General features: G+C 33.6%; 2 protein-coding genes and 2 pseudogenes across 2 annotated transcripts; 2 read left to right on the forward strand and 2 right to left on the reverse strand.

The window, feature by feature from the left end:
• The first annotated feature begins 2519 nt into the window (after positions 1-2519).
• On the forward strand, positions 2520-4804 carry LOC106708667. The gene is made up of 2 exons (XM_014500204.2): positions 2520-2633; positions 3093-4804. Exons 1-2 carry the CDS (start codon positions 2572-2574, stop codon positions 4561-4563), a joined length of 1533 nt encoding a protein of 510 aa, XP_014355690.2. The 5' UTR covers positions 2520-2571; the 3' UTR covers positions 4564-4804.
• A 232-nt stretch (positions 4805-5036) lies between these two features.
• Positions 5037-5956, reverse strand: LOC106708670 (ATP synthase-coupling factor 6, mitochondrial). Its single transcript, XM_014500205.2, has 3 exons — positions 5850-5956; positions 5571-5716; positions 5037-5314 (listed from the first exon to the last, which is right to left on the reverse strand). Exons 2-3 carry the CDS (start codon positions 5714-5716, stop codon positions 5140-5142), a joined length of 321 nt encoding a protein of 106 aa, XP_014355691.1. The 5' UTR covers positions 5850-5956; the 3' UTR covers positions 5037-5139.
• A 3444-nt stretch (positions 5957-9400) lies between these two features.
• Positions 9401-11670, reverse strand: LOC106714990 (annotated as a pseudogene).
• Positions 11671-11980: 310 nt separating this feature from the next.
• LOC123721876 lies at positions 11981-14286 on the forward strand (annotated as a pseudogene).
• The last annotated feature ends 2827 nt before the right edge of the window (positions 14287-17113 follow it).

Here is a 17113-nt window from a genome sequence, read left to right on the forward strand (position 1 = left end):
CCTTCTACTTAAGATTTTTATATAAACTTGTCTGTGTTACTACGACTGACAACAATTTGTGTTGGTTAATTTTTTTTAAAGTAAAAGAAATAAAAATATGCTTACACCGAGATAGAAATTTCACACGATGAATAGATGAAAATAACGTCAAAAGTCTAGGTACTCGTGTTGGCTGTCGAATCAAGTACAGTCAGCTTCATAAATATAGTGGCAGTCAAGATATCCAAATATATAGGAACACCTAAAGTGATCAATTATATAAGTACAACCAAAGTCATCAAATTAATTGAAGCATCCACTCTGCTCAAAAAGATCGAAGCGTTCACATCGTCATATATATGAGTACATTCAAAGTGCCCATAATTATAGTAACAGACAGAGCGTCAATAGTAACGAAGCATCGAAAGTATGCAAAAATATCGTAACACTAGACAAAATTGAACTCTATCTCTATTCACTTAAGATACACTTTGAAATATACTACTTCTGTTAAATTCATTTGACATTTTATAATCAAAACATTTTTTTGCTATTTACTACAAGTTTACGTTCCGCATGGCAGATACTAGATAGATAAGCAATATCAAATTTTAATTTGTCACCATATATGCCAGTTTGGCCTTACGGCTTAACTGTTCGCTGTAATACGCAGTTTTGGCGATTCGAATCCCAAACTTTTTTTTACATTTTTTAAGGTTTTTAATTTTATTATCAAAGCGTTATATAAAATTGAACTTTATCGCAACAATTATTGGTTACAATAGTAGTCGAATACGACATCTTTAAAAATTAAGGAACCACAATATTCCTTGTCCCTTTTTTTAACCGAGTCGTCATTAGCATGTTTTTTTATTGTTCACGTTTGTTCTTGTAAGTTTCGTCATTTAATTCCGCGCGGACTATGTCACTGGCGACATCGAATACGTGTAATAAATCTATGCTTGGAAAATTCTACTGCAACCGGACTGAAGATACCTAACAGTAAGAGAAAAATAATTTGATACAAATTGTCAATTAATTTAACAGAATTTGTATACTTTCAAAGTGTATTTCAAGGATATGGATATACGAGTAGAATTCAATTTCAATGATCGCAATGACAAGTGAAAACACTCTCCGCCCACTCGCTTTATTCCGAGATGGCCGAACCTAATCGTTATTAATTTTATATAAATATTTAATACCCCAAAAATTAAAATTTAAAATTGTTTTTGTTAAGTAAAAAACATATTCTAAGTACATTACCAGATTTTTCCTTTTCATTAAAAAAACAAGCTCTATATGTGATTGATAATATTGAAAAATAAAAACCTTGTAAGCCTGGGATTCGAACCATTAAACTTACGTACTGCGGCGAAAATAGTAAAACACTGAAACTAGCACATATTGTGACATAGTAAAATTTGATATTACTTACTAGCTTTTACCCGCGACTTTGTCCGCGCGGAATAAAAAAAATGCTCACAAGATAAAAAGTTCCTATGTCCGTCTCCTAGTTCTAAGCTATCTCCCCATCAATTTTCAGCTAAATCAGTTGACCGATCTTGAGTTATAAACAGTGTAACTAACACGACTTTCTTTTATATATATAGATAGATTAGGTATCTGTCATGTATCGTCAATTTATAAATTTTAAACTTTATAATAATGAGAAGAAAAATTTTGGGTTGTCCGATAAGTTCGTGCCCATTTTTAAGGGAAGTTTTAAAGGCCCTTAAGTTTTGGAATACGTCTTTTAAATTATATTTGTTCGATTTTATTGCAAAACGTCATATGTATTTCGGCAAAAATTAAGTGAATCAGTTTTTATAAAACTGATAGAAAAGAACGAATCGTGCCCTACCATTTGTCAAAATATGGCTGAAGTTATCCTCGTTTAGTATGTACTAGCTTTTACCCGCGACTCCGTCCGCGCGGACGCGCGGAGGAAAATAGAAAACGGGGTAAAAATTATCCAATGTCCGTTTCCTCGTTCTAAGCTACCTGCCCACCAATTTTCAGTCAAATCGATTCAGCCGTTCTTGAGTTATAAATAGTATAACTAACACGACTTTCTTTTATATATATATATATATATAGATGTGTTTTCTAAACATGTCATATGTTTTCAATAATTGTAATATATTCGTCTATTCTAAGCTACCTATTAAAAATCGGAACGAACTTATTAGACAACCTATTATGTTGATACAAAGCGTCAAATGAATGTAACAGAAGTAGTATATTTCAAAGTGTATCTTAAGTGAATAGAGATAGAGTTCAATTTTGTCTAATGTTACGATATTTTTGCATACTTTCGATGCTTCGTTACTATTGACGCTCTGTCTGTTACTATAATTATGGGCACTTTGAATGTACTCGTATATATGACGATGTGAACGCTTCGATCTTTTTGAGCAGAGTGGATGCTTCAATTAATTTGATGACTTTGGTTGTACTTATATAATTGATCACTTTAGGTGTTCCTATATATTTGGATATCTTGACTGCCACTATATTTATGAAGCTGACTGTACAAGCGAAGAAGTTAAATCGGCATTGTTATTAGTAATATAGGCAGAAAACAAAAAAATGATATACTTAACAGAAACAACAAAAGGAGACAAGAAAAGTATTTATCTGTTCAGTGTTCGGTAAGATTAATCCATAGCGTACTTTATAATATACAGAATACTTACTTTCCATTTTTTATTATTTTTTTTACCATTCTCCATACTGCATAATCTCAACTATTTGTTTAACCTTTTCTTGTCTCAGATATTGAGTCGCAAATTTTTTCACATCCTTATCCCATATTTCTCTTTATATTTAATACATTCTAATCTGAAACTTTACATTGACACATCCCTTTTAACTTTTATATTGTCTTTTCTTCTTGCATTAAAAGAAAAAAAATTGTGATATTTTTCACCACAATAAAGCACCTTTTATTTTTCTTGACAATAGGGTTTGTAAATTTTTTTTTTTCCGAAATCCCCTAACATATGTAGGTCAGAGACTATGTGACTGTAAATTGATATTACATCTTATTAAATATATAGTAGTTTTGTATTTATAAATGATTAAAGACCTTGATATATTTCCATTTGCAGTAGTGAGGAAAAGTTGAAACAAGAAAATACCGAAACTAATACATGGGATGATTATGATTGTTTTAAAATATCACAAGAGAACTTCTTTCCAGCTAAAGTTATGGATTTAGATACACAAAAAATTATTATTACTAGATTTCTGAACTTTTACGTTGGAGGAAAGGTTCCAAAAGGTTTGCGTGTTTCAGATTTACTTTTTGCAGTAATATCTATTATTCCACTAACTTCTGACACTGAAGAATTTATTTGGCATGAAAATGAGTATAGAGATGATGGTTTTTTGTTTTTCTTGACACCTGAAGAAAAGCTAAACAGTGATTTTAAAAATATAGCAAAAAAAGCAAATAAAACTTATATTGACACAATCGAAGACAATAATAGTAATATTATTGAATCAGATTCAAATAAATTCAGTGATTATGAGAGTAAAAACGATGTTGGTGCGCCGTCATGTGATGAAAAAGCACCGAAATGTGAGGAACAAGATGACACTAGCGCCAGTGATAACAACTCTGATGACAATCTGAAGAAAACTTTATCTTATGTGTCAATAAAATGGCGCGGATTGAAAACATCATTTGTATCATCATGTGAAATAACATCAAAGCAATACGGCCCTGTTGAAAACTCAGCTTTCATATCTTCATGCAATAAATTATTGATTGAATGGGACGAATCGAAAGAATCTAGAATAATAATAAAATGGTTTTTCGGTATCATAGCTTTAACTCTAATGAGAGGAATTGTTAAAGGAAAAAAGAATATAATTAATACATTTAAGAGTAAAAATTTTCTTAATAAAATAAGATTTATAAACTCTTATATAACTTATACAACTCCACAGGAACGCTGCGTCGAGAGATGTTGCAAAGAAATGATGCTCAGAGAAAGTCACAACAAAGTGATGTTTGCTAAAATAATATTTAATTCATTCCGTATTGATGTCTTACAACGTAAACTTTTTATCTCAAACAATTATGGATTGTACAATGTTTTTAGAATGTGTGTGGTTGACCACACTGCATACTGTGATATGGGCATCATAAATTTGTTAAAATCCATTTACGGATATGTCTACAGTATCAACTTTTCAATCATTTTGTCAGATTTAAAAGATGAAGAAATCAACGATAGCATGGAGCAGGTTAGGAATTTTATATTAAAATACATGAAAAAGGAAGAGTGTTTTACATATCACTGGGCGCGTTATTTTGATTCAACGCAATTTGAGTACTTGTCTTGCAGCAAGAGTTACGCAACTGCTGTGTTGCTGGCTGTGTTTATTGAGAAATTGATGGGCAAGTCAGACGTGTGGCGCTCTGGCTGGGTGAGGATGCAGCAGGTTGATCTCGACAGATACAAACAGCTTGGAGAACAACTGTATAAACAATATGAATGCAAAACAAAAGGTACCTTACAAATGTTTTTTTCGTGGCTATCTAGTGAAACAATCTGTGATGGTATTTCCTAACCAATACTACTTAGGGACTTATTACAAAGTGAGCATACTGTTTCCTTAAAGGCTGGCAATTCATCTGCAGTTACTCTGGTGTTACACATGTCCATGAGAGTCATTAATAACCTCCCCCTTTCTCTAATAAAAAAAATAAAATGAAGATACATTACTTTAGAAACACCTATTTTACTGTCAGGTTTAAAAAATCCTCAAAAAAAAAGGACTATACTTAATGTATAATTTCAGTGTTTATGCTAGTATTTTGTGTTCTATTCTCATTTATGTTTGTTCATACTATGCTACTCCTAGGTTGAGATGATATCTATACAATGTATTTATAAATAATTTACATAAGTTAATATATTTAAGCAAGTGAGCCTACATGTCATTGTATCAAATTTTAGAAGTTTTAAATTTTATGATAAAAAGGACAAGGAGTTTGTAACAAAAATAAAACAGGATACAGATACTGTCTACAATGTCTGAATTCAAGTGTTTTAAGCTTGCTAATTTATTTTAATTAACAGTAAATTAATATTTAGTTATTGTGGAGTTTTATTTAAATTACACTAAGACTGATACATTGCTTATTCACTTCTGTGCTGCCTGCTCATCGATGGGGTCCAATTTGGGTTCTTCAAACTTGAATGAGGGGAATGCTGTCATATCCACCCCAGAACCACCACCATATTGTCGCTCAAGCTTCTCCAATTCTGACTTTAGTTCCTTCTGAATGGCTGGGCTTGGATCAACAAGTTTACCACCACTGTCAAAACAATGTTAAAACTTTAGTGCTTTAAAATACAATGCATTACAAAAAAATCAAAGCACCTTAGACACAAGATAGTATGTAGTTAAAAAAGGGGTAGCCCTTGAACACCATAATTATTATTAATTTTAGATTTGTTTTATTCAAAAGCGCTCAGAGTAGTGTTTATTCATTTGTACTGATTTTTCTATAAAGATTAGAATAATTTTAATGATACTTCAAGATTTAAAGAAATATAAATGAAAATACTTACGCGCTCTTCTGTTTGTATTCCCTGATCTTGTCAAGAAACAATTGTTGAATTGGGTCGGAAGCTTTTTGTGCTGCAGCAAGGTTTCTTGTGATAACGATTGAGGATCGAGTTACCCTTAGGCCACCGAGAAGAGAGGAAGAAAGCATCTGAAACAGTAAAACATAACCTTAAAATGTTACATAACTTTGTAATTTTTTATAAATATTCGTAACCGGAATACAGTGTACTTGTTTTCAGAAATTACATATGTAATATTATTTTAAAATAATATTAAGATACCTTTGAGAATGCGTTATTACAAGACAGAAAAATTTATTCCAATGAAAATTAGTTTTGACTTGACAGTTCAAGTTCAATCAATCGATGGCAGCAGTGCAGAGGCAAAGAGCCTCAAAGAGTAAAGCTATTCCTTTCAGTCAGAAAGTTATATTTATTTTTGCTTAAAAGAAAAGATAAGTAAAGTGAGTTTTATCCTATCCTGAGCGTTTAAGATTGGGTGAAATTTTCAAAACATTTATAACTCACTTTCAGTGGCTTAATATGTGTTAGTTTTAGCCCAAAAAGTACATTGTCTATCTAGGATTTGAATCTTTACTCTTTTTGCGAGTTTGGCAACTGTCACTAATTAAGTGTTTTTATTGATAGATGTCAATGCTATTCACAGAGTACTTTGTATTATAGGAAATAGAGACCTATCTTGATGTGTCAAACGAGTAGTACGTAGCAGCGCCGTCTGTACGCAAGTTTTGAAACTACTAACCTCGTGAATATATGTATAACCAGGTACCTACCTATAGATGCATACATACTATGAATCAGCGTTCGGAACCGTACGATAATTATCGTACACATACGATAATTTTGTGCCTACATACGATGTACGATAGCATATTATTATCGTACGCAGATTGTACGATAATTTCTATCATGATGCAAAATTTGAGAATTTATATTATTTCACTCATGCGTTGATAGTCTAAACCGCAGTAGCATGATTTTATTTTGTCCAATAAAATCTTGAGAAAATACCGGGAAATACAAGTTCTTTAGTCCTATTGGTCCTTACGATCCGCTCTACTAAGTTTCACCACTGCCAATACTGTAACTTTATCCAGCGCCTGCTGTACACGCTTTCTTATTGGTTAGTATAGCATCTACCAATGCGAACAAGAGAATATAAGTTCGATATTTCGATTATGTTCACACTTCATATGTATCGTATATTTTGTGCAGAAAAGTTGGCAGTTATTTCGTTATATTATTATGATTATATGTCCGTATTCGCTCTGACAAACGGAATTATTCAAATTAAGTGAAGAAAGAAGTAATTTTCTAGAGCAGCAAAATTTTGATCATACACTCGGAGTGATTGTACGATAATTTCGATCCATGTACGATAATTTTACGCCCCTGGTACGATAGTCAGTCCACTTCAAGTTGCTAACGCTGCTGCGCTTCGGCTCGGGTAGACATTTGTCGGAACTCTTTGCAATGACAGGCTTTCCGCACTCGTAATGAAATATACTATAATGCATTCATACTTGTCTCTTATACTAATGTGTACATTCTATAAATGTATAGTCAAATTACTATTTTAAACAAGTGTCGCCACATAAGTGTGAAATTAGTATGTATCATTTTGGTATGGTTAACTGTTAACGATTAACTTTAACTTGCGTTAAATTTTCGAGAATTTAACGCTTTAACGATTAACGAAGTTAATTTTTTAATTAACGAATTAACGAAGTTAACTTTTCGATTAACTGTGCCCACCTGTGATTAAATATAATAAGACCGATGAATCACTTAGGATAACATTTAGAGTTAGATTTAGATAAATGAGAGGTTACTAGACTGCAGTTGCTTATCAAGATATTGAGAGCGTTGCTAAATGAGTAAGGATTACCTATGTCCCATATATAAGAGAACTGCAGTGATCTAGTATTGAGTACTTCGATGTCTGCGTGCGCGACCGCGAGCTTGGCGCCCCCGTCCGCCTGCTACGACAGCGAGCGCACCGGCCGCCGCGCTCCCGGCTCGCGGTATACATTCACCGTGTGACAGCTGCTCCTTTCCACCGGCGGTATTGATGGCAATTCCGAATAATATATCTGATACATATCTACCGCATTGTTTTGTAATATGTTATGCTCCATACTCTAAAATATGACGAGAATTGTATATATGCAGAAGAAACCGTTAGAGTTCTAATTGTAATGTTTACTAACATGTCCGAGGTGCATAACAGCATGAATGTATGCGTCGTCCTTTTCTATCTTACGACGATATCGTTGTGTGGCTTCAGGGTCATTCATGTTTATATCCTTAGGCCAGCCACCTTCGACATGGTTTATACCTGAACTTGTATACTCCGCTCTAAAAGTTACCAACAATACCAAGTATCTTACTAATATTAAAAATGCGAATGTTTAGATGGATGGACAGGTGTTTGAAAGTATCTCTGAAACGGCTCAACGGATCTTTATGAAATTTGGCATAGTCTTTAATAAGACAGTCTTTTGTCATAAGAACATAGTCTGGAAGAACACATAGGCTACTTATTACGTTTTTTTTAATTCCACGCGGACGATAGCTAATTATATTATAAAGTTAATTTGTAACGAATTAATTGTGAGACTATTAACAAATTTGAATTACTTGTAAGTTACAATTATATCATTATTCCTTTCGTCATTTTTTTATAAAATATCGAAAATTTTAATTGGGGCTTTATAACAATTATGTTACAATTACACATACAAATACATTACCTTGTTGAATTAACCCAGTTTTCGGACATATTCGGAGCATTTTGTACGGCGACATGTACAGGATTGCGTAGTATATAATTTTTATACTGACTAGGATTGCATGGAATACTGACACACATTTCAGGGCCATAATCTTCGAATAAAGTTTGTTTTCCAAACTCTTTTCTCTTCCTTGTATATTCATAAGTGATTTCATTTTTTTCTGGTTTCTCCATAATTTTCGATGTTATTTAATCAATACCGTTGCTACTGTAGGTACTACCTTTATATTTCTTACTCCTTCTTTATTCTGATCATTAAATTGGTTTGTACGAATAGAATAAAAATGTATGTGTTTTTGCAAAAGCTAAATATGTTCACTTTTATGAATGTATGAATCTTTGAAAAGGAGCAATAAAATAACTTTAGTAAGTAATTTTTTTATTTATGTCTATGTTTAGACAATAACGAAAAGGTTTTCGTCATTAATTAGCCTCCATTAGAGTTTATTAAGGAATCAATGAATGGCAACATTAAACTTAGTAAAGTGGTATAGGGTCGGCAGGGTTGGCTTTGCGCAGAGAGAGCACGATGAGGCGATGCGGCGTGGCGGCCAACTTGGCGCAGCACTGCTCCAGCAGCAGGCGCCAGCGGACAGCTGCCCGTTCTTCTGACGACATCGCTTTTAACTGTTGCGCCTATTAAAGGAACTTACAACTTTATTATATCCACAGATCTCTATAATTACATGGACAGGCTACAAGCCGTGGTATTTTGTGCTTGTTGATTTTCGCCATTTTGGCACTGATCATAGAGGTTGTATGTATTTAACTGTCAATAACATTAACGGTATCATTTAAGGCGGAAGAAAGTTAAAGAATTTATTTTCAAGCGGCGATCATTTTCATTTGTATAGAGATCAGTGATTAAACCTTATTGTGTTAAAGTTATAAAACTACAAAGTATCCGTTTATTCACCTGCTATTTACACTTTGCTTGAAATAATAATCTTAGCAACAGACTAAAGCTGTTATATAAATTTCCAGATTCTTATTAAAGTATAATTGATTTCCCAATACTCACCATGTAACCTAACGTGTTCTGTAAAATATTTGCCGGAAGACGAGCAGTCAGTTCCCCGGTGTGATCGGCGAAGCGCACTCTTAACTCTTCACAGTTATTGTCCCTAAATTGATTGACGAAAATTTTAAATAATACAAAACTGACTTGAAATTGGGTACAATGAAGCGGACTTATATTTACATACGCTCGAATAACGGGTAATACTCCTGCTATGTTCGTCTAATAAAAATACCGTTGACGTCTAAATTCTTTGTATAATCATCGGCTGTCGGTTCAGTTAATTATTTGAAAATATTTTTGTAACGACAATACGGAGAATAAATAAAATTACGTAGAGTTAATCAGATCGTCTAAGTCGAGATGTGTGAGTAGAGCATGAAGCGAGACACAGAAGGGCGCGCCGTCAGCGAGGCGGTCGCGCACCTGCTCCACGGACGCGGCGCACGCGCGCTGCCCGCTCCACTCCGACCACGCGGCCGCCTCACCACCCTCTGAAATTACTTACATGCAGCTCCCTTTTGTACGAGTTAGCTTAGAAGCTAACCAAAAAATATAACAATATCATGACAGTACGACCGCAATTCTCTGTATGAAATCCAGCATTCATAAAAACCAGTTTATCGGCTTGTACGAAGATACTGTATCATGTACCAGCTTGGGTTTGTATATAGAGTCTGAGCGCCTCAGCGTCAGAAGTGTGCGGCTGATGCGTGACGACGCTGCGCCCGCACACCTGCGTCCGCGCGCCACGACCGCGCCACGACACGCGCGCGTCCGCGATAAACAACACGCTTCCTAATGGACGCCATTCCTCCGCCCTAGTACATTTTAAAAACATTTAAAAGACGGTTTTAGTGGTCATCCGTTGTACTTATAACAAAAATTTTATGTGCTTTATAGCAGGGATAGAAAGTTAAATGTGAAGACTTCGTCAAATAATTAAACAGACGAAACATTTAAACATAAATAACACATACTAAACATGTACTTTACGCCGCTTCTTACAGACAACTATTATTATTACATTTTAATTTCAATTCACTCAGGAAACGTGCTTTGCTTATAAAACAATTACACAAAATTCCTTTTCATGACGCAACATTCACCTTTGAATAGTATCGGTATCAAACATGTCCAAATAGAGAGAAGCGGGCGTTGTGTTGTCCACTATTTCTACAGCACGTACCGGCATTTCCACACCTTATGCAATACAATAAATTATGTTTATTACGAAATTGTTTTTTATGTAGCAAAAGAATTAAAAAAAAAAAGATTTAATAATAATATGCAAACAATGATACCGAGTTTAGTTTTTATCATCTTCACAGGTTGCACAGATTTCACAACAACTAACAAGTCTACATAAATATTTCCATTTCCTTCTGTAATTAAAGATACATTAAATTAAAAAAATATATATGGAGTATACAATCTATATAAAAGATAGATTAGATTGACAAGTTCATTGGTCATAACTATGATACGATAGAAGTGGTTTTCCTCGGCATACCGACCCACATCCTCTAGTATTAAAAGAAAACAACAAAAAAGAAAGCAAAATATCTTACCAGTAAATGTCATTACTTCAGCGAGACCACAGTAGCCAGCTGATGATTTACTCGGAATATGGAGCAGCGGTAAATACGCACCTGTATCGCCACTGAAAGTACTCACGTCGGAGGATCCTTCGTTGATAGATAGGTAAAATGGAGATGATACCTCGAGGAATAAAATGATATGTAATAAAAATATTTCGTTTTTTCTCTCTTATATTAAGATCTAAGACGTACTTTCATTTTATTAATTAGACAAATTCTGATACGGTTTGAAATAACAAATTGAGTGATCTAAACTTTTTAAGATAAGGTTGTAAGAGGATTTTTACCTGTGGTTGAAAGGTTTCATTTGCCACACTTTTGACGCAAATTTTTGGCGAATAAATTTCAACTGCAACAAACTTTCGTTTCAACACTTTTGTATAAATAAAAAAGGAATATTTTTAAATTGTTAAGGTTATTACCGACATCTCCAACGATGAATCTATTATAAAAAGTCGTTACAAAGTTATCTGAACCCCACACATCGACATTTATTGTATCAATTTGGGAATCCCTTATAGTGAAAGACATCACACCTCGTGATTCGCTACTTTTCTCTTTGGGACTAAAGGTTCTTGGACATTTTTTAGCTATAATTATGCCAATCACTAAAGCATTCTTAATGTTTATGTTTAAATTATTTAAACAAACTTTTTGTACTCCCGTCATGGTAAGAAATCGAAAACCAAACAGAAAGTAACAGTAATAACAGAATGTTAAAAAACTTCGGTTCCCGCCAATTTCATTTTTTTTATGCAATGGAATATTAGTTGAGATTATTTGTCATTAATGATGTATCATCCTAGTTAAAAAAAATGGATCTAATTATATTAGTGCTGAAGTTAGTACCTATTTAATAATATTACAAGACATTTATAAATTATTACAAGAATTTAAAATAAAAGTTCTTTTATCATGACAGATATACATGTTTTGCAAATTTCGTTGCATAACGGAGCGGATATGATAATTGATAACTTAAAGTCAATGTCAAAATATAGCGGCAACTGCTATTAAATAATATAAAATCAAATAGAAATAACTCAATTCGGTGAAATAATAGTTTGTACATCTATATTTCGTTTCTATGATATAGTTACTATCATCATGTTGTTCAAGTCTAAACCAGATTCTAACAAACGAGATCAATTTTCACCATCCGAATTAGAAAGACAAAACATAAAATACACGGATTGTTCAAGACGGTTTTATCAAGTATCCCGCGACTTTTCCAAACAGTATGCTCATATATATTCTGCAAGATTGAATACTTTCAGAAATATTTTAGGGCCAATTATTAATAAGAAATGGTCGAATAAATATAAAGTTTTAAATTGTGTGAATTATGTGAGAAAGGCACCCAATGTGTTATTATTGGTACACTTTTCAAACTACAACAATTAAAACCCAGTATTCTGAAAGAACTTTCAGATCAGTTGGAGATTATTCCTCAGCCTACAAGGTTCTTCATATTTAAATAGTCTTCTCATTACTTTTATTAGGACATGCATGTTACATGTGATTTTTTTTTTCAGAACTCATTTTGTTCATGACTCAGATAGTCTTGTTTTAGAAGATGAACTTCAAAGGATCAAATTATCTAGTAATTGTATTGATGTACATAAGGTGGTTACTGGTGTAGTTGTTGCAATACTTGGTTAGTGTGTGGAAAATGTATGCTAAGTATGTATGAAGAAATATGATATCTCTACCTTTTTAATGCCCATAACTTTCAGGGTCTGAAGATGAAGATGGGATTTTTACAATCAAAGATATTTGTTGGCCGGAATGCAATATACAAAAACCTTTACCAAAGCTTAATACTGATAGGTAATATTCTCATATATTCATGCACCTCACTTCATAAATGTAATTCTATTTTAGTCTACAACACTTCCCAAGTTGGCATAGATTTGATTTGGAGTTGACATTCTTAATTATACTAACCATATTTAAATTTTTACTGTCAAAACATAATATTGTTATCTCAGTATTTTTGGTAGCAATGAGGGGGATGACAAAATATTGATTTATTTTGTATCTTTTTCACATCTATACATATAACATTTCAAACACTTGTTGTATTTGAACTGCTTAATAACCAATTTTTTAAATGTTAAAGGGAATGTAGGTTATACATGTGGACTTATGTGCTAAAAAAATTCTGCACTCTCGAAGTTGTGTGCGATTGCCTCTTAACTGCAATATAATTATTGCAATGGACTTATAGGATTCATGTTGTTACAGATATGTAGTACTAATGTCTGGTCTCAATATGGCATCCAAATCAGCTGAACATTTATTTTCATTGAATCTATTCCTTGAATGGATATCTGGATTTTGTGGTACAACAGTATATCAAGAAGAAATCTCTAAGATCGTAAGAGTTATTATTGCAGGTAAACCTGATCTTTTCTATGATGGTGATTTCCATTGATAATGATGTAGTAAATTAATATTTATATACTTGTAGGTGGCGTTTTCGCAAATCATTCAAATGAGGCAACTTTAAATGAATCAGATGTTATTGCATCTGCTGATTCAGTTGATGCTTTTTCTGCGGCATTAAGTGCAGTGGCTCCGGTGGATTTAATGCCTGGATGCAAAGATCCTTCAGGTATCATGTTACCTCAGAAGCCATTCCACTACTGTAAGTTAACAATGCATAAAATTATTTTGATAATCACTACTTAATACTACACTAATAAGATGTTGTATTTCAGGTCTGTTCCCAAAGTCTGTGGAGTATAAATCATTTAACCGAGTATCTAATCCATATGAATGTGAGATTGGGGGTAAATACTTTTTCTTAATTTATGATTAACAACTCAATATTATGATTAATTGTATTAATTTCTTCCAGGTTTCTTGTGTTTGGGTTCATCTGGGGAACCAATTAAAGATATAATGAAATACAGTAAACTTGATAATGAATTAGAAATTATGAGAAGGACATTACAGTGGCGCCATCTTGCACCTACATGTCCTGATACTGTCCCTTGTACACCTTGCATAGAAACTGATCCATTTACTATTTACAACTGTCCTGCAATCTATTTCAGTGGTAATTGTAGAGAATTTGCAACAGATTTACATAAAGGTAAAACATATTTATTTTTCATTTAAGTTTTCAGAAATTTAAATATTTACAAACACCTATATTTTATTTTAGGAGCTGATGGCCAAGTTACAAGAATAGTGTGCATTCCGGATTTTTGTGATAAACAGACTATTGCAATAGTCAATTTAGCTAATCTAGATTGTCACAGTATGATTTTTTCTTAATTTTTTCAAATATATGTAAATCAGATGTTAAAAATAATTTTTAATATTGTGCCTGCACACAGTATGCCAGTACAGTAGTACAGTAGCGCTGGCTTGGTATGAACTGTACGGTCCAACTCGCGACAGTTACTGTTTACATTAAGCCAGTTGTATGCCAGCGATGATTTTAAGCGCAAGTGTTCTGCTGTACTGGTATACATAAACCATGCATTACCTTTTTAATAATAATAAAAGTATTTTTTTATCGAATCGCCTATTATCTCTTTGCAATATTGTGCAAAATATGAATTATCAAATAACATTTTATATAAGTAGTGTCGTGTCTTGACTTTAAAGTAGATATATGTTGATCAAGACACATCTGAGTCTTATTCTACAGTATATAAATATGCCCCGCAGGGCCCCAGCGAAGGCCGCCGACGTACGAGGTACGCCGCGGCCCTTCAACCAATTTGAGGTGGCCACGCGCGGCAGTCCGGGGGGCCTGCTGCGCCGAATGTGGCGGATGCCCTCTCTCCTGTGTTCCGAGGGAGGGCATCATAGGGTGATGGGAGGGGGTGTTAAAAACAGCCCCTCCCTACACGTGTCGAGCCCCTACCAAGGGGCTCCCCTAGCCGGGTCGTGGATAAACTAACGTTGATGCCACGGCCCGGTCAGGCGAAGGAGAACACCGCGGGGTTTAGTGGGTATTCCGGTCGCCTACCGCGGCCGGCGAGTCCCACACGAAACCGTCTGTTAAAGAATAGCAAAGAGTTTTTATACAACGAATATATTCAAACCAAATATCGAATGACATATTTTTTATATAATTTATTTTTTCTATTGTTTTCCTTTGATGTATATGTGAAAAAATATATAGTCTAAAATTGGATTCAAGACGAATAAGTTGTTTTTATTTTATAAATAGTTTCCACAACATCGTCCCTGCTGCCCCCGCAGCACGGACGGCGAAGTGCGTAAATGCATTCCCCGCGTCAACAAAAAAAAAAATACAGTATATAAATATGTTACATATTTTGTCTGAAAGGCTCAAAACACCTGAATACGGTAATTGCCATAGCATTGGCAACACTGTCTTACTTTTTGGATTAAATTTTTTTAACACAACTCGATGCAATTCAAATCGATTTGGTTTAATCGGTTTTTCGAATCGAATTTGATAAATTTTTGATTGTTTTAATTCATGAAATTTTCACATTTACATTCTATTAATTTAATGTACTTTATAATTTTTAATAATCTTAAGAAGTTTCTTATTAAATATGTACATCGACTTTTGAAACAACTAAATTATTCCGATGTTTGACTAAATCGAGTCATATGACAGATTGACAATAACTATCTTTACGTCTCAGCTCCGTACTTCGTTGCCTATCAGCGTTCGGAACCGTACGATAATTATCGTACACATACGATAATTTTGTGCCTACATACGATGTACGATAGCATATTATTATCGTACGCAGATTGTACGATAATTTCTATCATGATGCAAAATTTGAGAATTTATATTATTTCACTCATGCGTTGATAGTCTAAACCGCAGTAGCATGATTTTATTTTGTCCAATAAAATTTTGAGAAAATACCGGGAAATACAAGTTCTTTATTCCTATTGGTCCTTACGATCCGCTCTACTAAGTTTCACCACTGCCAATACTGTAACTTTATCCAGCGCCTGCTGTACACGCTTTCTTATTGGTTAGTATAGCATCTACCAATGCGAACAAGAGAATATAAGTTCGATATTTCGATTATGTTCACACTTCATATGTATCGTATATTTTGTGCAGAAAAGTTGGCAGTTATTTCGTTATATTATTATGATTATATGTCCGTATTCGCTCTGACAAACGGAATTATTCAAATTAAGTGAAGAAAGAAGTAATTTTCTAGAGCAGCAAAATTTTGATCATACACTCGGAGTGATTGTACGATAATTTCGATCCATGTACGATAATTTTACGCCCCTGGTACGATAGTCAGTCCACTTCAAGTTGCTAACGCTGCTATGAATGCATTGATTGATATTCATTTTTATGTCTGACCGAGATTTTAGGTTTCTATTAGTTATTTTTTATAGTAAAATTTTCTTGCATTCATAATTTCGGTAAAGTATTAGGTCCTTACATATGAAATTGGCGTTTTGTATGGGAGGAACAAAAAGACGAATATTTTTTAATATAATATATTTAATTAATCAAAGTATGAACCATTATTTTCTAATTTAGTAGCCGTCTGTTGCGCAGTGTGTGGTCTAGCGTTGTCGTGAAGCAGCAGTGGCGTGGAGCGATTGACCAGCCTAGGTTGTTTAGCCGCTAGCTTTTCCATCATGGTTTGCAATTGCTGACAATAGACATCAGCCGTAATAGTCTGGCCAGATTTGAGAAAACTGTAATGAACAATACCGGCACTAGTCCACCAAACGCTTACAAGTAACTATATTGCCACCAACAGAATAGACCCATGAATTGAATAACGCTTTGTTCTTCTTCGGATTCGGAAACTTGTGCAAAGTCTTAGATGAACCTGAAATTAATTAATTATTATTATTTTGTCAAACTAGGGCTTCAAGTAGAGAAGACTAGAACAATAATTCACTATATAAATGCGTATACAAATGACAATAACCCCTCGGAATGAGTTGATCGCTCCCAAGCTATTTTATAAAAAATAGAAATGTATAAATTGTCGGTAAAAGGTGCATATTATGCGGCACAGGTCTCTTATAAATATTTTTAAACGATAAAAAAACGAAGCCATGATTAGATGTTAAGAGTAAATATTTTCGATTTTGCCTATTAATCATTAAAAAAAAATATTAAAAC

The sequence above is a fragment of the Papilio machaon genome, chromosome 17 (assembly GCF_912999745.1).
Source record: "Papilio machaon chromosome 17, ilPapMach1.1, whole genome shotgun sequence".
Taxonomy (NCBI): Eukaryota; Metazoa; Arthropoda; class Insecta; order Lepidoptera; family Papilionidae; genus Papilio; species Papilio machaon.

What these genes read in the sequence shown, in the direction of transcription:
- LOC106708667 (XM_014500204.2), top strand. Translation starts at nt 2,572, where the DNA reads ATGATATACTTAACAGAAACAACAAAAGGAGACAAGAAAAGTATTTAT. An exon ending in ATTTATCTGTTCAGTGTTCG is followed by an intron (nt 2,634 to 3,092) that starts GTAAGATTAATC and finishes TTCCATTTGCAG; the next exon opens with TAGTGAGGAAAAGTTGAAAC.
- LOC106708670 (XM_014500205.2), bottom strand. Translation starts at nt 5,716, where the DNA reads ATGCTTTCTTCCTCTCTTCTCGGTGGCCTAAGGGTAACTCGATCCTCA. An exon ending in GAATACAAACAGAAGAGCGC is followed by an intron (nt 5,315 to 5,570) that starts GTAAGTATTTTC and finishes TTGTTTTGACAG; the next exon opens with TGGTGGTAAACTTGTTGATC.